This window comes from Galeopterus variegatus, unplaced genomic scaffold (genome assembly GCF_000696425.1).
Source record: "Galeopterus variegatus unplaced genomic scaffold, G_variegatus-3.0.2 Scaffold3221, whole genome shotgun sequence".
Taxonomy (NCBI): domain Eukaryota; kingdom Metazoa; phylum Chordata; class Mammalia; order Dermoptera; family Cynocephalidae; genus Galeopterus; species Galeopterus variegatus.
In genome coordinates this window covers 179038-205488 of record NW_007729332.1, presented here as the reverse complement: position 1 = coordinate 205488, position 26451 = coordinate 179038, and the positions used below count along the sequence as shown (strand labels likewise).

Genomic DNA, 26451 nt, shown 5'->3' with positions numbered 1-26451 from the left:
CCGGCGGGCGCCGGTCAGCGGGATCGCACCCCTCGGCGTTGCTCCCGCACCTCGCTCAGCCAGTGAGCGGGAACCGGTCTGTATGTGGGATCCGAACCCTTGGGCGGGAGCGCCCGCCACGCTTCCCAAGCGGCGCACTTATCCAGTGCGCCACTGGGCCGGCCCGTAAATATTTCATGTTTTTGATGCTATCGTAAAATGTTTCTTTTTGAAATTTGTGTCCAATTATTCATCGTTAGTATATAGACTCCAATTCATTTTGTATGTTGACCTTTCACCCTGCAACCTTACTTAACTCACTTATTAGTTCTAGTAGCTTTTTTGTAATTCCTTCCTTAGGATACTTTCTGTGGATGATCATTTTACCTCAAATAAAGATGATTTTACTTTGTTCTCAGATTTTATTGTTTTTCTTTTTTCTTACATTACTGTATTAGCTATAACTTCGGGGCAATGGTGAGGTGAGAGTAGATATCCTATGCCCTGTTCATAACCTTGGGGAAAAAACATTTGTTTATTTTTAACCACTAAATATCATATTAGCCATAGATTTTTCATATTTTTTTATTAATTTATTAATTAATTGAGGATATTTCTTTCAATTCCTAGTTTGTTGAGGATTTTTATCATCAGGGGATATTGAATTTTGTCAAATGTTTTATCTGCATCTAGTGAAATAATTGTATGAATTTTCATTTTTAGTCTGTTGACATGGTTAACTCCTTTTTTAAAAATTTTTTTATTATTGTTTGTTGAATCTAACTTGCTGTTCTGGGATACAACCCATTAGTTTATGATTCATTATCTTTTTTACATATTGGTGGATCCTATTTGGATCCTATTTACTGATGTTTTGTTAAGAATTTTAGTATTTATACTCCTGAGTGATATTTGTCTGGGGTTTTCTTGAAATATCCTTGTGTGGTTTTGGTATCAGTGTAATGCTGGCCTCTTAAAATGACTTGAGAAGTATTTCCTCCTTTTCTACGTTCTAATAGAGCTTGTGTAATATTATTGCTATTTCTTCCACCTATGTTTGGTAGAATTCATCAGTGAAGCCATCTGGCCTACAGGTTTTTTTGTGGGAAGGTTTTTAACTACAAATCTGTTTTATTTAGTAGATAAAGAGCTATTTGGGTTATCTATATCTTCTTGACTGAGCTTTTGTAGTTTGCATCTTTCAAGAAATTTGTTGATTGGAATAAAGTTATTAATATTTCTCTATTTTCCTTTTAATATGTACAGAGTCAATGGGTTGTCATTTCATTTCCAATATTGGTAATCTTCGTCTTCCTCCTTTTTCCCCTTGATCAACCTAGTAGACCTTTGTTGCTTTTAATCATTGTTTCAAGAAATTAGCATTTAATTTTATTATTTTTTCTCTTTTAACTTCCTATTATCTATTTCATTGAGTTCTGCTCTTATCTTTATTATTTTCTTCCATCTGCTTATTTAGGGTTTAAGTATCTCATCTTTTTCTAGTTTCAGTCATTTGTTCAAAACTGTTTCTCTTTTTAGTATATTAATTTACATTAATAGCTCCTATAAAAAACATTTTCATTCTTAGAATAAATCTAATTCAAAATTGGTATTTTATGTACTTTATTCTTTGCTTTAAGTTTGCCTTCATTTTGAGGGAAGTTCGTCTATATTCATTATTAAGATTGGCTAGTAATTGTCTTTTCTAGTATTTTCCTTCTTTAAAGTTATATTATCTCATTAGATAGATTGGAGAGTCTTCCTTCTTTTTTCTTCTTCTCTCTGGAAGAATTTGCAAGAAGGCAGTATTTGCCCTTTGAAAGCTTGGTGGATCACTTCTAAGACCTATACCTCCAGATCTACTATTTTTGTGGAAAGATTTTTATTTTCTTATATATTTATTTTTTAAACTTTTTACTTTGAAATAGTTATAGATTTGTAGGAGGTTGCAAAGGAATGTACAAGGAAATTCCATGCATGTCTCCCCTGGCCTCCCCCAAGAATTTGACAGTGGTACAATCCATAGAGCTTATTCAGATTTTACTAGTTGTACATTTATTCATTCATGTGTTTGTGTGTGTATAGCTCTATGTGATTTTATCATGTGTAGCCTTTTGTAATACCACTATAATTATGATACTGAACTATGCCATCACCACAAGACTCCCACATGTTACTCTTTAATAGTCACACCCATCCCTTCTCTCCCATCTCGAGTTCCTGGCAATCACTAATGAATGTGTTCTCCATCTCTGTTATGTTCTTTCATGAATGTGACATAAATGAAATCATGCAGTGTGTATTCCTTTGAGATTAGCTTTTTTTTTTTGTTCATCATAGTTTTCTTGAGGTTCATCCAAGTTGTATTCATTCCTTCTTACTGTGAGTATTTCATGGTATGGATGTAACAATTCACCTACTGAAGAACATTCATGTAACATCTGGGTAGTTTACAGTTTTTGGCTGTTATGAAGTAAAATGCTGACATGAACGTTTGTGTACAACTTTTCACATAAAAATAAGTCCTCAATTTCCTGGGATAAGTGCTGTGGGAAGATTTTAGACTACTGATTTCAATTGTTTAATGGTTATAGAACTATTCTAGATGTCTATTTCTTCTTGAATTTGCCTTGGTAAGTTTTTTTTTTTCCCTAGGAATTTGTCAATTCTGTTTAAGTTTTCAAATTCATTAGTATTATAATACTTTTTCAATCACGGCTTTTTCTACAATGATTTATAACTACTTTTTCATTCCTAATATGGTTTATTCTTTTTTTTCTTGTTAAATCTCATCAGAGGATGGTTTTAAAGAACTAACTCCTTGGCTTTGTTGGTCTTCTAGATTGTTTCTCTGTGTAAGCAGTATGTCAAATATGTCAACTCATGGGAAATAAATTTAAAAACATTTTTATTTTTTGTCTTCCATTGTTCCTTTAAAATTTGTCCAGTTAAAGAAAGTCTTCCACTGCTCCTGGATGGAAATTCAGACAGGCCCCATGACTCAGTGTTTTTCAACCATGGTACTACTGACATTTTGGGCCAGATAATTCTTTAATGCAGGGTCCGTTCTACGCATTGTAGGTTGTTTAGCAACATCCCTGTCCTCTACCTACTAGACGCCAGTAGCATTCCCTATTTATGACAACCAAAAATGTCTGCAGACATTGTCAGATGTCCCCTGGGGGACAAAATTGCTCCCAGTTGAGAACCACAGCCATGACTTTTATGTTCAATCTTAGATAACATAAAGTCCTAAAATAACTTTTAAAATGACCTCTAAATTTGAATGCTTAGGGGGACACAGGGTATAAACGCAATTTGTGGCAATGGGTATGCTGCCACTATGGATTTGGCCTTCACATCTCGGGCATGAGGAGGGGTGACAATCAGCTTTGTATCTCATGAATATTCATAACCAATAAAAAATAATAAAATAATTTGAATACTTAGCTCATAAATTTTCAGCCTTTTGCATTTTCTAATGTAAGTACTCCCTTTTGTTTTTTTGTTTTGGTTGTCGATAGATTGAGTGAAATTTTTGCCTAAAGTAATTAACAAATTTCACATATTTTGTTTCCTTTCTTTCTCTGCTGTTTAGAATTAGATTTTATTTCTAATTTTCCTCTTTTATGTTATGCATAATCTTGTAAATGACCTCTGGTCTTCTCAAAATAGCATCTGAAGAATACACATTAAAAATGGACCAATGATTATATTCATAGAACATTTGCTTTGGGGTAAGAAACTGTGGGGTTTACTAATAGAGGACTTTATTTCAGACCATGAGAAAGGGCATGCCTGAGGAAGAAGAAAAGAAAGAATGGGAGAGAGCAATGAAGCAAAGAAGGGAGGGATGGTGGTGCAGATTTGCTGGTCTTTCACTTCTAAATTTCTGTATGCATCTACATAGAGCTACACAGGGGAGAGACTGGATTGAATCTGATCACAAAAAGGAGTTTAGGGGTTAACCTGGCTGTGGCAGATGGCTGCCTTTCCCCCTTACTTGGTTGAGATGAAAAGTAATAATCCCACCATAACAGATAAGATATTCCCACATTCTGATTGGTATTCCCTGGAAGACTTAGTGTTTCATCCTGGAGGAGAAGAAAGCCTGGTTTCTGGGTTTTTGGTTGGCTGTGACAGGGTCTTCATTATTCTAAGTCCATAAGACTGTGAGCCTGGATGTACCCAGAGAACAAATCCTCCCCCTTCCCCACTCACTCCCTTTCATAAGGCACGTGCATCCGAAGTGTATTCCTGAGTCCCACTGTGCTACGTTACTGTGTCATAATAATTCCTTGACATTTGGCAAAGGGACAAGAAAACAATGGTAGGGAGAGGGAAGGCCTCCAGGGGCTGCTTGAACAATCAGGTTGGTATGAAAATCCAACAGGCTTAAATTATTAATAGGCTGTTACTCAGATCTAGAAGGAAACGTTTGGTGGGTTTTTGTCTGTTTGGTTTGTTTTGTTATTTCGCAGGAGAGGGAAAGGCCCTCCTGAATGTGGAAGAAGATCAAGCCCTATTGAACATGGGGAGAGAGGGCAGAAGAGAGGAGTTTCTAAGGTTGTCAATACCTCAGCTCCTGTGACATTTATTTTTCTATTAATGCCTGGCATTTATATTGTGGTGACAGATCAATTAGCCTCTCACAATGTCTAGTTCATTGACCTTATCATTGAACTATTCTATGGTGCCAATCTTACCACAGGGCAATTGCAAAAGAAACACTCATAATTTTGAATTACCTAAGTCCAGAGCTGGGGAAACATAAAAGGCTTAGTTGGGATAATCAGCAGCACATTAGATGGCTGAACGTTTAGGGAGCTTTCCTTTTTCTCATCACTCTTGGATTTTGACAGCCACGTTGTGATCTCCCAGGTGGGCAAAGGAACAGAGCCCACCCTGTATAGCTCTGGTGTTCAGGTATTCTAAAATGACCCAAGATGACCTGGGAGATCACAAAATCTCAAGAGGCTTAGAGATCATTGTGTAAGTCGTGATCCTTGGCCAAAAGTAACAGAAATGGATTATAGATGATTTAGGTAAAAGGGAATTAGCTAGAAGGCTACCAGGGGGCTCCAAGGTCAATGGGAGGTTGAAGGAGGCAGCTTGGGAATGGAAAGAAGCCAACGGGACTCGGAGAGCTGAGAAGCAGGAATTACAGCAACAGTTTCCAAGAGGAATGGACCTTGCTATAATGAATGCTCTCCAGCTGTTCCTTCTATTCCTCAAGGCTCAGTCCTGGGAGAAAGAATACAATCGGGTAAATAAAGAAGGATATTAATCCTTTGGCTTCTGTAGTGGGAGATGGGCACTTGGAATTATGTTTCCATCGGGACTACACCAAATGCTGAAAGGGAAACCCCTGGAGGAAATCAGGATGCTTTTAGGAAAGGAGAGTAATGAGAATTTCTGCACACCCTCCAAAAAAAGACAAAAAAAGGAAAAAGTTTATTATTAGTCCAACTTCACTTTACAGGTGAGGATATTGTGGCCTAGATAGTGGTATGGCTTGTTCAAAGTACAAACTAGTGAGTCCAACCAGGGATGAGAACCCGTTTTCTAGCTCCCAGCTTGATGCTTGTTTCAACACCGGATGCCCTGAGGACCCAGCGCCATCAGCCCTATTTGGGTGTAATCATAGGAGTTTGGCCTAAGTGTGTTGGCCAACCCATATGTATCAGGTTGAGAACTTTGAAAAAGCACTTCATTTAGACTCAGGTTTTAATTGGAGGGGCAACCACTGTTGCTTTTAATAGAAACTAGTTCTTGCATCTATGTTTTCTGCAAGCAATATCACCACCATCTGCCTGAAGAAATCAACAGCTAGAGGAAGAATGTACAGTGAACTGTAGGACTTTAAATACCACAAGAACTCCAGGGAGTTTTAGAGATGCTATTCATTCATCCTGGGGAATGGGATTTCAGTCAGATAGCCCACCATGGTGATGGATGCACTTGGTCCTAATTAATTGACATCACTCAAAGCACAGGTTATCTGAGATGCTGTGACAGAAATCAAACCTGCTGGAGATGAGGATTCAACCCCAGACAGACAATTAAGAGCTATGGCTCAAAGGAATTCACCAAGGGCCCAGAAACACACAGCTCTGGTCAGGTGCTACAGAAGGAGGAAAATCAGAGGACTGTGTGGATTCATTTTGTCTGTCCTCAGAAGCTTGTGGGCTGTCCCATGAACAGTAAACATGTGTTTTTGAGAAGCAGTGGGGTCAACTCCTCTAATCCCAGATCAGGAATGAGGTCGGGGCTTGATTTAATGCAGGGAGAGCTTGTGTAAATGACAGCATGCAGTTTTAGGAAGGTTACTGATTTGCTGACTGAAGGGTACATAGAAGTCAAGCATCTTGGCTTTGTGACCAGCTCAGCCCTGACCAGAGAGACAGACAAAGATGCTCACCTAAAAAGCATGATGCTTTAGAGTAGCAGGCTTCGGCTTGTTTCCAAACATGCCTCTCAGACACCTTTTCCCCCTAAATCCTTGTGTTATGTCTAAACAAATCCTGTTATGAAAAACAAAACCAAAAACAAAAACAGAAAAAACCTGGCAAAGAGCCAATCCACACAGAGAACTGGGACTTGAGCTACATTTCAGTTTTGATTTCTGAACAGAGGAGCAGTGATTGGACTGTAAGCAACACACACCTATTATCATCAGAACTCATAAGCTTAATTACAGAGAAACTGAAAGCTAATAATTTCTAAGCACTGTTACAGCCCTAGGAGGCCAGTTACCATGGAAATCTTGTCTTCCTTTTCTTCTACTTAGAGCACATTTATGTGGAAAAGGAAGAGAAATATAAACATGATGGAAAGATTAAACAAGACGAGGCACAGTTTGCTACAAATATTTTACATTTATTATTATAATACAGTAAAAAGAGGTTCTGCAGACCCATGAGTGGTAAATTGGTCTATTTGAAAAAAAGAGGCTATTTAAAGATGGTCTAAGTTTACAAAAATGATGAAATCATATTTTGAAAATGTAGAGAACAATTAAAAAACATCCTACAATGGTAGCCAAAATTCAAAGTGTATTTCTTCTGAATGTAAAAACTAACAAATAAATAAGTATTAAATACAGATCCGAGTTAAAAACAAGACAACTAACTGCTTTATATATTTAGCTCTCATTCCTTTTCAGACTTGTTTACAAAGCCAGATAAACCCACCAAAGGCCTTGCTTTTATGTTTTACACTTGAACTTTCCAGAAGAAGCACCCTATTTCCAGTGTTTCTTTTATCCACTTCACAAATATATTATTTTAAAACAACAATAAAAAAGATTAAAGGTGCTTTAACCTGACATTACGCTGACCATATGTTGGCAGTAAAAGAAAACTTTGTAAACCACAGGAGTGCTTTGCTCAAAATGCTGCTTGCAGATGGAACATCTATACCACAGGTGGCTGAGGGCAGGCTCCACTGCCACCCCAACGTCTCAAACTCATGTCAAAGGGAAGAGAAAGCAACTCACAAAATCACATTTCCACAACCACTGGCCATGGGCCTGTGCCAGGAAAACGGCAGTGCCTGAGGCTAGTGGGCTGCCACAGCTACATGGCGCAGGCACCATTTGTACATTTTATCTTCGCTTTCAATTTGCTTGGGTTCCTGAAGAAGTCAGGGCTGTTCTTGGAACTTTGACAACTTGATTTCATTCTCTTGTATTTATCTGGCTTTTCTTAAACCTATATAGTTGTATGGCTATGACTTTGGAGTGTTCCAATCTTTCAGAGCACTCACAAGAAGCTGCCAGACAAAACCAAGAAAAAACACACACAAAGAAAACCATAACAAAGTCAGCAGAATTTTCATCACCACCCCCACCCCCACTATACTCAGTTGCTCAATTAGACCATCTAATATAGTTAAACATAAATTAATCATAAAATCTACAGGTGTCTGACTAAAGAGAGTGTTTCATTGAGAAATCTCAATGCTCTATGGAGGAGGATGGTGAACAGAAAAGGCCCATGAAAAGTATGCTCCTGGCCACTGGTCCACAGTGAGGGTCTGATTATGTCACAGGTTGGAATTGGGTAACTGACATTTTGTACAGTGAAGTAAAATGTTCACCAAGTGAAAATGAGTTTCATGTCTTTGGCCATTTTGGTCATGAATTTGAAATAACTGAGACCCCTCATTACCAGTTTCCCTTTATCTTTGCTTTTGATGTGATGCTGAGAATCCATATCTGGGATTTGACTTAGAATCATAATTATAAAATACACTTGTTATGGGAAATCAGGTGAACTGTGTAGAACCAATCTCTTTGGCACTAAAGCCAAAAATAGTGAACTGCATTAGAACATACCCGTATTCTGCCGTTGTAAAATGCCTAGAATCTAAGGTGGAATTATGACAAGTAAGTTCGTTTCTGTTGGAATGGGTCTTCTGGCTACAGCTGAAGCAAAGCAATTCAAACTGGCAGGACGGGCCTCCATAGTATCCTACAGTCTAAACACAAGAACTGCTGTACTTTGGGTTAGGAGGAAACATTCAAAGTCACGTCAAGCAGGGCGGTGGGCACCTTGCCCTCATTTGCTTACAACAATCTGGCATTTCTTAAGAGCTGGCAGGCAAGTTTACTTCTACCAAGTCAAATTTTTTATTAAAGGAAAATTCCTACATAAGATGGTGTTTTGTTTTTTTCTTTTCCTTCTGGGTTTAAAGATAAATAAAAGCATGGCGTAGTGAGCTGACAAAGACTACCAAGGATGGTCCTTTCACCTAGGATCTCAGTAATATCAGATTCTAGATTCCCTCTCAGCCCCTAAAGTTTTGAATCTGGATCACTTGGAGATCTGAGCTCCCAATGGGGAAATTTGGTTTTTTGCTTTACAAAGATTGCTCAGGCAACTCAAAGGAAGACTCCAAGGTTGTACTATTTGACAAGAGCTACATAAAGAAAATATTAATAATGAGAGTTTGAACTCATAGTTTCTTTATCCATGCTCAGATTTTTGCTGCTCCATGTGGGAGTTGGGATTTATGGCCATCTTATATTTATCCGGTGTTACTAAGAACATTGACATTTCTCACTGATATCTTTCTTATGTTTTCAAAGGAAGGTATGATCTCCTGTGACCAGATGAATTTTCCAAGTGGTTAGAGTTTTTGCAAGAGTGTTTTAACTGACAACAAAGTGTTGTTTCTGTTGTTTACTTTGGTGGTTATGGATCAGAATATGGCTTCTTACTATGTCATTCTAGAATCTGCTTTGCAGAGCACTTAGGTGCTTATGCTGATACTAAAGATGTTCTCAGCAAATAGGAAAAAGGTGTGATGACTGCTTCTTAGGAAGGGTATTGCTGTGGGGAACTGTGGAGGAGAGCTGCTGCTGCTGTTTTGAACTTAAGTCTTCATATTTGCTTCCCTCTCTTCTGAAGCTATGACAAGCCCTTTAACACTGCACAATTAAAATACTTTCTGACATTTGCTGGCAAGAGGAATGTGAAGAAAATAACAAAAAATATTGGCATAGAACAGTGGAAAGGAAGAACTGAATATGTCCAGGGGTTTAAGGTAAAGCAATTATTGTTGTGTTTTAACAGTTCTTTGGGGGGTGTGGGGGGTAGAGTCACCTTTTCAGCTTACCTGGCTAAGTCAATAGGCTGCTTCCCTGGACACAGACTACTCACAGTAATCTTGCTGTCCTGAGAAAACCTCCCAAGAGCCTCTACTGATAGCAGCACTCATCTAACACATCTTCCACCTAATCATCCTGTCTCCACAGCGAGACGACATCTAGTTCTTTCTATTCTGAGCTGCATCTACCACCGGGCCTCTCACATGCTGAGTGTGTAGCCAGTCTTGTTAAGTAGGCAGGGCCCCCCGAGCACCTAAGTTTGATTAATGTCATCATTATTCAGTTTAAGCTGATGATAAAGGCTTTTCTATTTTGGTACAGCAAAAGATTGAGAAACTGAAGATGAGAAAAAGAACTACTACCCAGAGATCAAAAACAAATATCAGAAAAACTAGCACCCAGCAGCATTCCCTACACCTGATATGGCAGATGATCAAGAAAAGCTTCCTGGATAATTAAAGCTGAGGGGAACCATAACATTCTGCTACTGGGGTCACTACCTACCATCACTTAGAAGAGCTTATTACTTTGTGTAACACTTGGATTTTGCTAGCCTCAATGGTAACGTTTGGGAAGATAGTTTAGAAATTCATGATTTGAATCTCTTTAGGGTGAATCAAATATTCTTGTGTTGGGGTTCTTAGAAGTGTAGACACCTGCAAAGTATTTTCTTTTTCTGTAATAAAATGAAAAACAGGAGCATTCACAGCAATTTTCCTGCAATGCTGGCTACCCTGGACAGGTGTGTGTCATTACTCCACTTCCCACTGCTCAGGGAGGGGGCTGAGCACTGTCAGGGCTGCAGCCTTCCAGAAAAACAGAGCAAGGGTAATTCTGATTCAACAGTGGCTACCTCCCAAGATTATAGGCAGCATAAAGAAAACCAAACCAATATCCAATTCAATGCTCTTTATGAAAATGTAGAGATTTGACGGGCATGCAATACTTAATAACATGCAGCAGGAAGCTCCTCAAACCCACTTTTGAAGATTAGCTTCCCTTATTGATACTGCATTTATTTGCTGGAAGGTTAGCCTTTGAGTCATTTTGTGTTTGTACTTTGTTACTGGCCTTCATCACTTCTCAGCCTTTCTTTCTGGATGTCTTTTTCTTTGCCACTCTGTCTTACCTTACCTATGCTGCACTCTGACCAGTTTCAGGATGTTTCTAAGATTCCTTTCCCTCACATGTTACTAGTTTTGAGACAAGGAACATTGCTACTAACTGGTATTTTCCTATTTACCTGCTAATTCTGATTCCCCAGAGTAAAGCTCATCACAGTAAGGCTCCTCTGTGGGTAACTCTTGGAGCCACTGAGTTAACATTAGTCAAAAGGTGAAACTGGGCTGATTGAAGTGTGCTCTCCTTTAGGAGACTTCAACCCAGGTTAAGTCCCACTGCAACCAAAGATTTCTAATAAAGTATGAATGATCGGTGACCTTAGTTTAAGAAATATTAAATATAACAAATGCAAATATAAAGAGACTTTGAGTAGTCTCCTTGAAAAGCTCAAACATGTATGGCCTAGTCCTTTGGTTGGGAGGACAGTGAGTTAGTGTTGCCTGGTGCAGCAGCATCTCTGAGCTGGGACGTAAAAGTGCCCCTAACACAAGGGAGAAGTGTTTGGTTTGCTGATGTGAAGGCCCACACTTCTGGCCAGTGACCGCTTTTGTTTCTTTTGACTCTGATGATCTTTTTAATTTTCTCTAAGAAAGGATCTGGCCTCGTGGCACTGTTCTCAGGCTTCCTAGTGACATTGTCCAAGTCTTTTTTCTACTTTAATTTGTCCACACTCTCTATAGGGCTGCATCATCCTGCCTTCGAATAACTGGTTCTTTCCTCTTTTGCCTTTGTACGTCCTTGCCTCAGCACCTTATAATAGATATACCGAAGCCTAAGCTCATTACTTCTGTGCAGTTTAAAGTGACTAAGAATTTAGCACAGCAGGATTTTCTACCACCCAAGAATCTCAGTCCTTATTAGGTAGCTAAGTGATTCTTAATGCCTATACTTAACAATTCAGAATTTAATCTTTGAATCAGTATGAGGCAGTAGGATGGTTTTCAAGGGGTACTAAGTATTTCCTTAAATTGAATTATGCTAAAATATACAGTTTAGACACCTTCTGTATTACAGCATTATTTTTTAAGGAAAAATTTTATGTGACTCTAAGATTGTACCAATATTTCCTTCATGTAGGTAATCCTGAAACATTACCAAAAAAATTTAATAAGATACTGACTGTCTTAAGAGCATCTTCTTTTGCAGAAATGAATATACAGTCCTAGGTTCTCCCAAATAATATAGCATTCAGACTTAGAAAACTAATCAAAACAGAAAAATAAATAAAATTAAAATATTTAATAAAACCATTCTGATATGTATAAGCAAACCAGAGTTAGTAATAAAAGAGGGAATACTTTATTTTAAAGGTAAACTTTCATGCTAACTTAATAGTATAATGGAAATGTAATATAAACTCATTTTCATATAAAATCTTTGATTCCATTTGCTAAAGATAATACATAAAGAAAACATGGCTTTTTCGATTGTCTCTTTGTTGCTCTTTTTATTTCGCATTATGTTCTGTTTTGTGTGAGGGCTCTAACCTAAATACAAAAGTCATCTTTCCATGACTAAGAATGCTACTTATGAGTAACCAATTCTGTTGATAAGAAACACCTAAAATATCAACGGTGTGATAAATGCAGAATGTGTAAAAAGAAGAGGTCTAAGGCAAACAACCCCTTTTCAAAAAATATCAATCTTTCTTCAAAGGACACATGGCCACAAAATAGTGTACACAAAGTATACTGAGTAGGTTTTCAGGTAAACCTTGAAACATTTGACTGTTCACAAGAATTAATTATGAAGTGGTGGGACTGAGACAACCCTGAACAACAGTGACATGCGATCCAAACATGTACTGCTGCATTCTAGATTTTGTTTTTTCCACCACCAGGTCCTTGTGTGTGGCACATATTATAACAAACACTTTCTTCTTGACACAATTTAATACCAGTATTGTAAGGTTATAGTTATTCATAAAACTATATGGCGAAACTAAAATAAATAGAGAAGAAAACCACATCCTGGTTTAAAGATTAAGACTATTTCAACGACAAAACATTTTTTTTTTCCCTTTCAAAATTATCCTAAAATGGAAAACAATTGTGAAATGTGCACTGAACGGTACCTAACACAATTAGGCTCCTGGTCTGTACTGATCCACTAGTAAGATGTTTTAATAATATTGTATTCGTGATATAGTGGTGAATTGTGGAAAGGAAATTTTATTGTCCATATTAAATTTGGGAGATAAAAGAGAAGCAATTCCATGAGACTATTCAGTGGGGAGTTAGCGGCAAGATTGGCTGAAATAAAGCCACAGCTTCTTAAAGTGTAAACAAAACCTACTCAACCTTTATTATTATTTTTCTGGAAGAGAAAGGATGTGGCTTTGAGAAGTAACCTTAGATTACACGGACTACAAATTAATTTTAGGTTTCACATATTGGTAATAAATGTTAAATTGACATTAAAAATTTCTATCCTTGAAAAATGATGAAGTACCTAAATATTTCTCATAAAGGCTCTTTGGTGATTCAAGAGAGAAAAATGGAAGTGAGCCAGACTACTTGTGTTTGCCCTCCCAATTTGTCTTCATAAATTTAAGGAATTATGAGAAGAACTATACAGTAGTGATATATTCAACTCTTGGATAATCCATTAACACCAAGATTTGTGACTGGACTTAATTATATCCAGATCAGTGGCAATTTGGGTTACAGTTATTTTCTTACTAACCAAGTCATAGGATTTTGTGCATTTCTGAAGCCTCCTTTTCCTCCATCAACTTGCAAATTCAGAACAGTATTTATATGTGTGCTTTTTGAGTATGGATTAGCCTCCTAAAGTATATAATTCCAATAATTATCAGTGACAGAAGGGATGAATAAATTATGCTTCAAGCACAACAAAATTAACAGTAAAAAATGATTTGCATACGTTTTTCTTAATGCATGTGCCTATATTAAATTTAATATTCTATACAACTGATACAAGCCTCAAACACTCCCAATGAGTTATTAATCTCGAACCGCACTGCTGCCTGTTTTGGGACAAAGAATAAAATAGAATTTAAATGATGCAGATGTCACGATGTTTTGAAAAGCTTTTTAAATTTAAGCACAGAGTTATGATGTGAATTGCAAATTCTAACAGCCTGGATGAGTGAAATATCAATGCTATGTTCATTCTTTACATCAGAATACAAGGATTAAGCTTCAGGTCTTGTTCACAAAATTAAAGCCAAAACCATAATTTCTCTCCTTGCTGACAGCTTATTAAGGCTACTAAGTGATGGGAGGCTGTTTACTTTAAACAAAGAGCAGTTGACCCTTGAACAACACAGGTTTGAACTACATGAGTCCACTTATATGCAGATGTGTATCAATAAATATATTGGAAAAATTTTGGTTAGGTATGTCACGCATTTTTGACAAATAGGCTAAGTAGTTAAGTACTTTACTACTACTTAAGTAATGAGCACCCCCTTCCCATGGGGGGCTCAGGCATGGAATGTGGTACAGCCAAGACCCGGCCTGGGGAGTTGTTAAGTTTTTGAGGAGTCAAAAGTTATATGTGGATTTTCAACTATGGTAGGGCTGTGCCCCTAACCCCTATATGTTGTTCAAGGGTCAACTGAATATTACATTGAGATTCATTTGGAAATACTGACAAAAGGGTGGAGATGTCCATCTTATGCTGACTTTTGAAGGCTGGCAAGTGTCTAAAGACCACAGCATTTCATCTTAATTCATGCGTTTGTGCTTTGATTTACCATAAAATGTGGCCATCAAAAGAAAGTTCCATTTATTTACAATTTTTAACATAAGGAAAAACCATGCTGATTAAAAAGAAGTTTCTTTGTATGTTGTAATATATCTTTGAGGGCAAGCTTATTAACGCTTTCATTTTAGTCTGAATGTGCTAATTATTAAATATGTACAAAATTTGCAAGGTGATTGAAATGATAGACACAAGTCATTTTTCTCTTTAGCATCATCCTTTATACTTTTTAAAGTCCTGGGGTGAGTTCTGTGCAATGATATTCACAGGCAACAGACAGCTGGTGAGGGCAGGAGGAATTCCCATCCCATAGCTCTTCAATGAACACAGACCAAATAATAATCACTACAGTGATGTTTATCTGGACACAGGCCTGAGGACTTACAAAACGCCACATTTACCCCTGAGCGTGACCATCTCCTACACATGTATTTATCCTGGGAGGCAACTATATACAGATCATGGGGTAAGTTCTCTGGACGCAGTAAAGACTCAGCTCAACAGAATCCTGTTTTAAGTCTGTGATACATTTTATTCACAGGAGACACCTTCAGCACTGTGCTCGCATACCTGTCAGCCAATGATAAGAGTGTCCAGGGAGCAGTTTAAGGGTAAATGAAGGGGGAAGGTGGAAATGGGAGGGTTGTCCCCACATAATCGTCTTCATTAACACTTGCTTGACTTCCAATATCTACTTTCTTCACACCTGCTTTGCATCTTGGTAGTTAGTGTGTACACACTGGAATGTTTGTGAACTAGAATCATGAAATTCTGACAGCTCCAGAAACTGGTACAAATGAAGGGAATTAATGTTCTGAAATGCTTCCTCTAAGGTAAGGATACTTAACCAGAAGTATGCTGTTATTTTTGTGGACTTGGACTTTGTAGTTTCTCTAGAAACACTTTTTGTTACCATTAAGAGGGCTCCATCTGTGAACTCCTGACACATTTCTTAGGATCTTTTTGGTGAATTGAGACCATAAAATAGAAAGGGCATATGTTTGTGCATGTTTATAAAGGCATAACTCTCCTGAGAGGGTGAATTGTATATTTTCCTTTTCCTCTCTACTTTGATCACCACCCTTGCCACTCTTTAATCCAGACCACCCTCCTGTTCAAACTTGCTTCTTGCTGTCACAGCTCTCTATAACAACCTTTCAAAGCAGCTGCCTCCTCAACACTTCAAACATCGTTTTGATGCCCAGACATAGGAGGAAGGAAACGACAACCTTATTAACAACGAAAGAGCCTGATGATTCTTATACTGGGCTCATTTCTGGCAAGAAAGAAAAGAAAAATGCCAGGAGGTCCAAATAATTCCCAATATAAAGTTATGTTTACAAATATAATCTTGCCCTGACCGAGGAGAAAGCCAACTGTGGTTGGAACATGTCGTACAACCATGGCATTACCAATGCAGTTTATAGCACCAATTGAGTAGGGTCTGTGGCACAGGATGGCAGCCCACAAACCGTGTGCCCGAAGTAGAAAGCTTTTGGGAAATCAATGGTCTTGGGTGTGAAAAAAAAATCTTTTATCCTTCACACATTTAGAGCCTGTGCTTTTCTATTTCCAAATGGCCTGAAATGGCAGGATTGCTATGGTTAGCTAATAAAGCCCTTGATAGGACTATTTCTTTAATAAATTTGCCTCTGATAGTTAAAAAAAAATTTTTTTTTAAAAATCCAGTTAATAAAAAAATAACCTTAGAAAACCATTGCAGGCAATGTGGTAAAACTTTTTGTTAATGAGAACAACAATATTACTCTGCTGGAGGAGAGTCATGCAGGCTGAGTTTGGCGCTGTTCTGTCACTGTGTGATTTTCCTCTTGATGACAGCGAGCTCTTTCTGAAGTTCACTGAACTTAGGGCGATTTTCAGGTTTATAATCCCAACACTTCATCATAATTTTAGCAATATCCTCTGGACAGTGTTGGGGGGCTGACATCCGGTATCCTGAAGACCCAAGAAAAAGAGAACAGATAATTTAGAATGGAGATAAGATATAAATGTTCACACAGGGCATGCTGATTTTTTTTTCTATAGGTGATTGAGAATTCAGTGTTACAAAGCCATGGACTTACTTTTATGTTCAAAGAATACATTTTTTGTTTGTTCATTTGTCAGATAGTCTGATGTAAGATATATAACTACAAATGCATATTTTAGTTGCTCTAGTATTTGCTTTTAGAATTAGATGCTATGAACAGAGTTGTTCCCCCCCCCCCTTTTTTGTCTTTTTTTGTGACCGGTAACAGGATCGCAACCCTTGGTGTCGCGCCCGCACTGCGCTCAACCAGTGAGCAGACCGGTCTCTATATGGGATCTGACCCCGCGGCGGGAGCGCCGCCGCGCTCCCAAGCGCCGCACTCTACCGAGTGCGCCACCGGGCCGTCCCATGAACAGAGTTTTAAAAAATTATCTTTATAGTTAGTGTTTTTGAAGATGAAGAGAGGATGAGGATTTTATAAACACTTATTTAATAGTGAAATAAAAATGAATATGAGTCATTTTCTATTACAGTTCGTTTTCTGGCAGTGTCCGAGAAAACACTTTGGGTAGTGTGAATGTGTCTATGTGTGTTTGACTCAGGAAGTAAGATGTGTGGGAGAAGTAGGAGAAGGGAGAAAGGAAGTTAGAAGGCATCCTCCTCCACCCAATTCAACGACCATGCCCCTCTTGAGGGGCCTGATGCTAGGGCACTGCCTTTTTATTGAGAGCACTCTTTTTGTTGAAAGCTGTGGACTATACAAGTGCATGCTAGGGTGTCACTGTTACCTACTTATTCCCATCTCTGATCTGAGGGTTTTCGGAAGAGTTACAAAATTCTCAAAAACCTCTTCCTGAAGACTAATCAATTTGCAATATAATTAAGAGGGTTTATTTGGCATAGAATAAAAAAATAGGTTGAGGAATACTACCCTGTTTCCTTTGAAGACAGTGACTGGCACAACCCTGCAGATGTCATGCCAGGCAAGGAAGGGGTGGAAGAAAAGCCTGTTGCCTAAGAGCCACACTATCCATGGGGTTCAAAAGCAGATTTATCTAACATCTCTGCTCTCTACTTAGCACCCATATAGTACTGTAACTCTCCCTGCTGTCATCTGGCCAGCAGGCAAGCTCACCTCTTTCCACTTGCTCTCGTGCTTGTTGATTTGTCATTCCAGGGTATGGACAGACCCCTAAGCTGAAGGTCTCCCAGAGGAGGATGCCAAAACTCCATACGTCACTCTCAGAACTGTATCTCCCTGGAAGGGAACAACAACCATAACCAGGTAAGGCACGGTGGACAGGTAGGTGACCATTTCTAGTTAGGTATGTCTATGTCAATCACATATTAACATGTTTAAGCTTGCCAGTGGAACTCAATAGCTAGTGATCCTATTCTTTTTATTGGTTTTATATTCCAGGATTAATAATATTACCAGTGAAATGTACAGTCTTCAGGCTGCTAGTTTAATCAAACCAGCCTCCAAATCACTTCCCTGCACCCATCCCCTTCCTCCCCACAAGAACAAATATTCAGCCAGCATGTAATCTCACTTTCCCTGTGCTATCTGAATGAGATGGATGGTTTATATAAAAAAAAGATATAAATTTGTACACATCAATGACTAGGAGATTAAATAAGTTGGATTCCTGCAATTTTGTCTTCTGCCTGCATCATTTTCCTTCCACTAAAATTACAAACAAACTTAAAGAAATAAGGAAAGTTTCTTAACTTCAATTTTTTACTCATCACTGTTTACAGATATTCTTACATGCTTAAAGGTCTCATTTTCTTCACTGATAGTTTCATTTATGAAAAATATATTTTTCGGTGTGTTTTGAATAGAGTGGAAATTAACATAGCTGGCTGATAAAAACAACTTTATGTGGTGCTTTGTTTTGTCAGAATAACTTGGTGCACCTGTTTCACTGTTACATGCACTAAGCTCTTAGAATTTTTTTTGGCAGTCTTTCTAAAGAAGCATAGAGAAAAACCAACACAAGATGTCTTCTGGAGACGACTATGAAATCAAGGAGGGGAAGCAGAAAAATCCTTTGCAATCTCCAAGAGATTAAGAGTTTCCAAGATTTTCCCAACATATTTGCATTTTTATTTAATTTTACATATAGGTCATATACTATCATAACTAAACTCCATTTGCAGCGGTGTTAAAGTTTTTAAATGATGTCATTTTCTCTCTCTCCTGCCTTAACTCAGCCACTCCAGAATTTATAAATGCCCCTCCTCTAAAAATGTCATGTTACTTTAAAATAGGATGGCCTTTTCTCTTTCTTGAGAAAAGCAAAATGAAAATGAGAGTATGCCTGTGCTATGGTAACTGCTGTGACATCAGAGTTTGGAGTGTACTTACTGATTATCAGCTAGCTCCAGCTGTGTGAATTAGCGTCTTTCTTAGCAGACGGTAATTATGGACATTCACTATGCTGTTTGGTAGGAAGATTAGCTTTCTTGTCTGCATATCAATTCTTTTCATGTTTGGCACCCAATAATTTAATACTTTTTATGAAAGTCATTCAATGGCCACAAGTTAAAACTAATTCTTTAAGAAAGTATAAGTTATACAGAATCAAATATCTTATTTTGTAAGGTAATATCTGGGTAGAGATTAAGAAAGGCATATTATATATAAACCAAGATCACACCCGAGAAGTGAGAGCTTATAACCTAATTCTATAACCTTGATCTTTGAACCTGGTTTTGTTGGATAATTTTAATGGACCAACAGTACCTTATGATTGTATAGCATTTTGCTACTTTTCCATCTCTCATTTGATCCTCACAATACCGTTGTAGAACAAAGGTACTATCACTCTCATCTTACGAATTAGGAAATGTAGGAATAGAGTAGACGGCTGGCCAAGGTCATGCTGCTAATGACAAAACTGGTTGTGAAGCCTAGTTCTGATGGGCAATCCAGGACTCAGTCACATCACACTAATTAAATTAGAGGATGCATCAGCCCCAAATATTCAGGTGAAAATTTTCTTTTATAATTAATAAATATAATTTTATTTCTTGATTGGAGATCAGTATCCTGTTTGCCCTTTATAAACACAGTACTTTTGGTGACAACAAATATATGCAGGACAGGTGATGAATATACTACTATTTTGTATTTTAAAGAAGTACACGCATGGGAGAGAGGCTTACCTTAGATTGTAGGCCCTTTAGTATTGCTTGATTTTTTAAAAAACCAAGTATATGTAGCATCAAAAATTAAATAATAACACTAATGACAAAACAGTGAAAATAAGTTTAATTTTATTGTTTAATTCTAAAGTTTCAGAGAAGTTTATGGGAGGTTTGAGCAGAATTTCACCTACTGTAGGCAAGAGTAAAGGAAAAAACCAGCGGGGAAGAAAAGGCCCTTGGAAATGAGGCAAAATTTCACCACTAACAACAAAACGATGTTTATATAAAACATGAAAGTATAACAACAAATAAGGATTTTCAAAAGATATTTATAGGGCCAGCCCGGTGGCGCACTGGAGAGTGCACCACTTGGGAGCGTGGTGGCGCTCCCGTGGAGGGTTCAGATCCCATGTGGAGACCGGTTCCTGCTCACTGGCTGAGCGTGGTGCGGGCGCAACACCGAGGGTTGCGATCTGGTTGCCGGTCCCCGGTACGGGCACGACACTGAGGGTTGCGATCCTGTTACCGGTCAGTAAAAAAAGAGACAAAAATGAAAAAAAAAAAAAAAAAAGATATTTATATTTTCTCTTGTCAAAAAAAGTTAGGATTTGGAGCCAATCTTCAGGAATTTCAGTACGTGAGAACTAAAACAACTTCTCAGCGTTACCATGAGGCTTAAACACTCTCAGCAACTCCCTCATTGGACTGGGGAGTAAATACTACCAACTTCTTCATCCACTGCCAAAATCTTTCCTTCTTTGTCATCTAAACTGTTCTGAATTTTATAAAATTAATATTAAAGACTGCTCAAAAATGTTCCTCACTGCCAATCAAAGATCTTCATACTTGTCCTCATTACTAAAAATGCTTTAGGTCTGGCTGTTAGAGGTATCTGGAATTGGAACTTCAATTTGTAAATACTTCAGTTAGCTTGAAATTCAACCAGAATACCCTGTGATTGAAAGTCATAATTGCTTAACAGTAAGAGGACTTCTAAAGGCTATATAATGTAGATAATCTGGCAAACAGGGTTGAGAACAAATTCTAGAGAGTTGGATTTTATTGGTAAGCCTTAAGGGACTCCCAAGTCCAGTTATAGCTCCCTTGGTGCTTAAAAACGTTTTGTCATCTAAAGAAAACCTCTATATAAATGCCAGTGTTATCCTATCTTTTATCCTGTGATTGTTCCCCTTAGTAATGTAGCCTTAGATTAATAACAATCACCACCTCAGGAAAGAATCACTATGGACAATAGCAGGGATACCATTTCCTCTAGATTCTGAGGAACAGTGGAACTAGTTTGCAATCACTAGAAAGCTCACAAAAGCCTCTGTTGCTGGTACATGAGAAGACAAACTAAGGGTGAGGATTAGTACCTGTGGTGTCTGGATCAGCCCCAACCCACTTCCAAACCAGTTAAATTCAAAAGTTTTACCTGGAAAACATTTGGTGGTTCCTCATAAAGTTAAATATAAAATTAACATATGACTCTAAGTATATACCCATAATAATTGAAAACAGGTACTCAATAAATCCTTGTACACAGGGTAGCACTATTCACAATAGCCAAAAAGTGAAAACTACACATCAAAGAATGAATGAATAAACAAATTATGGTACTGTATATCCATACAATGACATATTATTCAGTCCTAAGAAAGAATGAAGTACTGATACATGCTACAACACGGATGAACCTTAAAAACATGCTGTCAAAGAAGCCAGACATAAAAGATCACATATTGTATGATTCCATTTATATGAAATGTCCGAAACAGGTAAATCCACAGAAACAAAGAGCAGATTGGTGGTTGCCAGGAACTGGGGGAGGAGAGGAAGAAAATGCTTAATGGATACAGGGTTTTATTTTGGAGTGATAACAATGTTCTGGAATTAGATACAGGTACTGTTTGTACAACATTGTGAACTGTACCAAATACCACTGAATTGTGTTCACTTTAAAATAGTTAATTTTCTGCTATGTGAATTTCATCTCAATTTTTAAAAAGTTTTATCTGTCTTTAATTTAGGCATTAAATTGAAGGCATTTATAAATGCCTTCTAAATTACTTCTTATGATAAAGTCATTTTTTATTTTAAATTAACAGAGAATCATTTTATGGCATTTTTATTCAAAACATACTACACCTGTTCACCAATCCATGGCTCATATGCTACTTCCCTTAATGAAAATGTAATTTCTAATTTCAATTAAAGCACACTCAGTCTTATTTTCTTCCTAAATTCTTGAGCTGTTACCCATCTTGTTATAGCCCATTTCATCCCAACCACAGACAATGCAAGCTGTATTTATTTCCAATTATGACACATAAAATTCAAGTAAATAAAATCACTGCTGTTTTAAAATGTAATTCCCATCTCCCTCATCCCTCAAAATTTATGCAAGTTCCAGAGACCAAAATGCTAAGAAAACATGTTGATTATAGAGTGAGGAGGTAAAGGAATTAATTGACTTAATATTTTAGGAATCTAATATTGGATAAGGTTATTGGACCAATTATAACACACTTAAAAGAAATGGTACAGAGCCATAGCAATACTTTTACTCTGTGTATAATCTATTAAAATAAAAATAATCATTTCAATTTTTTTGGATAAAATGAGAAACTTCTCAGATGTATAGTCATATTTAAAAGTGCTTATAAGTGTATCCACCTAAAAAGGTGAATTAAAAAAAATTAGATTAAATAATTTAGCAATCATATATAAAAATATGATCAATAATTTCAACTAATTAAGTTTGTGCTTATGTCTGAGTACAAAGTATGAACGTTAATACATCACTTGTGTTGATTCTCAAATCATTCAAACCTGGGTTCTGCTCTCCCCCTGTAACATTGCTTGTAAATGTTTTGTGCTGATGAAGTCCATTTTTACCACCAAAAAGAAAAACAGAGTCTATTCTCACCGTAATTAAGAGCTTCTGGTGCTGTCCATTTAATGGGAATCTGCTTTAAGCCAGAAGATGAATACACCCCACCATCTTCTTGACGAGACATTCCAAAGTCACTGATTTTCAGAACATTATTTTCAGCTACCAGGCAGTTTCTTGCAGCAAGGTCCCTAGGTTATAATAAGACATGGAAAACACCTATTAAAACAAATTGAAAGCTGCTTTCACATTTATGACTTCCACACTTTGCTTTTTTACATTTGCAATGTATTTGTAATGAGGTTAAAAATGCTTGTGATTTACTAGTCCTTCCCATCTTTTGTCATAGGTAAAAATCATACATGAGAACATCTGCATATGGAACAGGCCTCATGCTAGCTATCGAGGCACCACACATATTTCCATTTAGATAGAAAAACACTGATTCTAGGGTTAAAGAGAAAATGACAGAGAGGCTAAGCAAATTTAGCATTATTTCTCCTTCGACTGGCTTTTCTAGAGCAGCATTGCCCAACAGAACTTTCTGTGATGATGGAATGTTCTCTATCTGTGCTATCCAATACGATCAGCCACTAGCCATGTGTGACTACTGAACACTTGCAGTGTAGCTAGTATAACCAAGAAACTGAATTTTTCATTTCATTTCTTTTCAGTCAATGAAATTTATTTATTTATTTGTTTATTTTAAAAGATGACTGGTAAGGGAATCTTAACCCTCGTCTTGGTGTTGTCAGCACCACGCTCAGCCAGTGAGCAAACTGGCCATCCCTATATGGGATCCGAACCCATGGCCTTGGTGTTACTAGCACTGCACTCTCCCGAGTGAGCCACAGGCCGGCCCCTCAGTCAATGAAATTTAAGTAGCTGCATTGTAGCTACTGAGTAGCCCTTGACAGACTATCCCTGGAGTTTCCCAAAGGTTGGAAAATGGCTGAAGCACCAGAGAGGTTGGCAACTCTTTTCTACCGCATCTGGGAAAGACAAAACCTTACATGATGATCTGGCCCTGCCTCCCTCTCCCACTTCATCTTGTTCCACTCTCCCCATCATTTACTATATCCCAGCCATCCTGAGTTTCTTTTTGTCCCCAAATGTAGGACAAGTTCCCTAAATGTGGGAAGCTTGTTTCCACCATAAGGCCTTTGCACTCAGCTTCTCCTTTGCCTGGAGTGCTCTCCTTCTAGACTTTTGCATAGCTAGCTCCTACTGCCCTCTCTTCCAAGAGGTCTTTCCTGACTGGGAGGACAGAAGTGAATAAAACAAAGTCCCTTCTCTAATTCTGAGAGGGAGAGAGAGAGAATGTATATATGTACTCGTACACACACACACAGAAAATCGTATGTCAAGTGCTGAGTGTTAAGAAGAAAAAAGTTGTAAAAGGGGAAAGAGATTTACAAGACAGAACCCTATTTCAGATAGGCTGGGAGGGACGATCTCTTTGGTACTATGATATTTGATTGAAGATCTGAAGGAAGTTAGGGGGCAAGCCATGTATATATCTAGAAGAGCATTCCAGGTAGAAGAAAGAGTAGATAATAAAGCCTTTGAAGTGGTACATGCTTGGCATATTCAAAAAATATCAAAGAAGCCAGTAGAGCTGGAGTGGAATGAGTGAGGGAGAGAATAGTAGATTTAATGAGTTAGCAAGGACCAAATGGTCTTTTAGACCACCGTAAGCTGTTTGGATTTAATTCAGTGAGCTGGGAAGCAACAGAGAGTTCTGCACACAGGAATGACATGATATGACTAACGTTTTGAAGGACCACATAATTACTATGTGGAAAATGGATTAAAGAAACCTGAGAGACCAGTTAGGAGGTTATTTCAGAAGTCCAGGAGAGGTGATGATAGTTGACACTAAGATGAAAGTGGTAGAGTTACTCAGAAGCTGTCATACTGAGGATATATTTTGAAAGTAGAATCAATAGGCTTTGCTGGTAGATTCAGTGTTGAGTAGGAGAGAAAAAGAGTCACAGATAACACCAAGATTTCTTGGTTTAAGCAAGTGGAAGAATGGACCTGACAGTTATTGAAATGGAGAAGACTAGGGGGAAGACAAGCTTTCAGGGAGGGTGGCAGAGACAGCCAATTGCTTCCTAATGTCCATTTCCTCCTCCTCTTTAGTAAAAGAACCCCTACTTTAGGTGAGTATTTTGCCATCCAGCTAAAAAGTAATTCCCAGCCTCTCCTGCAGCTAGGTATGGCCCTAATCTAAGTTCTGACCAATGAGATGTAAGTAGAAGAGTTGTCTAGAATTTCTAGCCAGTTTCTTTGAAAGAAAGGGGAAGCATCATTATATTCCCCTGCTAACTGGAATGTAGTCACGATGGAGAGTGTCAGCAGACATTCTGGACAGAGGAGCCATTACTAACCTTGGAAGAGCTGCAAGAAATTAGGGGACTGGTTTCTGATGAGTGCAGACCCGCCACACATTCTGGACCGCCTACTTCTGTACCTCTGGATTTTTTTTTTTTTAATGTGAGAAATAAATTCCTATGTCATTCAAGTGATTATCATTTCTTAACTTTTTCTTTTTTTGTTGATGTGTGTGAGTTTTGCTATATGCAGTTAAAACTAATCCATTGTAGGGGTGGATCAGGTTTTGAACACATTGAATTTGAAATGTCTATTAGATATCTAGGTAGAGATGTTGAGTAGGCAACTGGATATGTTATCTGTAGGTCAGAAGATAGGTCTAAGAGTTGTCAGCTTTTAGCCGGTATTTGAAGCTGCGGGATAGGAAAATGCTTTTACCTAGAGAGTGAGTGTAGAGAGATAAAAGAAGGCATTCAAGGACTAAGCCCTAGGACATTCCTGTATTTAGAGAAGGATAAAAGAAAGGAGACTGAGAAGAACAGCAACTGAGGAAGGAGGGAAACCAAGAAATAGTGTGGCGTCCTAGATTCTTAGGAAAACTTTTCAAGGAGGAATAGTGACCAACTGTGTCAACTACTACTGAGAAGGCGAGCACGAAGACTAGGAACTGTCCGCTGGATTTGGCAACATGGAATTTAGTGAGACCTTGATAAGGGCAATTTCAGTGGAGTCGTAGGTACAAAAACATGACTGAAGCATGTTCAAAGATTATAAGAAAAAGAAGTAGAGATAGTGAGTCCAGACACCACTTTTGAGTGAATTTTCTGTAAAGGGGTTCAGAGAAGTGGAGAGGTAACTAGAAGGGGATTTCAGGTCAAAAAAATGTAATAGCCCCCATATTAGGGGGATACATGTATATATCTATAGATGGGAATAATATTGTAAAGAGGGTAAAACTAATGCAGGAGGGAAAGGTGACAATTGCAGATGTGAAGCACTTGAGAACCTAAGAGGTAATGGGATCCATCTGTGCTTTCTAAATTGTATTCCTAATGCCCAGAATTGTATGTGGCACAAAGTAGGTGCTCGATACATAATGAATGAATGGATGAATGAGTGAATAAATAATAGATACTTCCTTATCATGGGAATGTTCCCTGCTGAAGGCAGGTTGTCTATTCTATGCTTTTTTCCTTTTTAATTATTTTTTCCTGAGAAACAATCAACAATTGGTTTCATTTTCAAGTGATGTGGTTTTACATATTTATCTTTGGAATGTACCTGTGAATATCAAACATGACCAGGACTTCCAAAAAATTAAAGTTTAGTTTATATGAGTGGCTTTGTACCTGTAACATAGGAAGTACCATGAGCAACTGACATATTAACAGTTGCTGATAATGGTGTTTCCTAAAAGCATTAAATTAATCTTGGAATTGCCAAACATGATTATTAGAGAGATGGTATTTTTAGATTTCACATCAGGTAGAAGAAAAGGGAATGGTAAATAGCTGGGTAATGTAAAATACTACTTTTTTTTTTCCACTTAAGTTCTTCAGAATATGACTACATATTGAAAACAAATATTATAGCATTATCTGGTCAGGTTTTCAATGTACATAAATGTTATACATA

At 37.7% G+C, this 26451-nt stretch overlaps 1 protein-coding gene across 1 annotated transcript in view; it reads right to left on the bottom strand.

Moving 5' to 3' along the window:
* Positions 1-14953: 14953 nt before the first annotated feature.
* Positions 14954-26451, bottom strand: part of LOC103600080 (tyrosine-protein kinase Fer) — a gene marked incomplete at its 5' end in the record, with an annotated part of 140176 nt that continues 128678 nt past the window's right edge. Inside the window, 3 exons of the mRNA XM_008584315.1 lie at positions 14954-16399; positions 17569-17691; positions 22516-22670. Of these exons, the coding sequence (XP_008582537.1) occupies positions 16254-16399; positions 17569-17691; positions 22516-22670 (424 nt within the window). The remainder of the gene's footprint in view (positions 16400-17568; positions 17692-22515; positions 22671-26451) is intronic.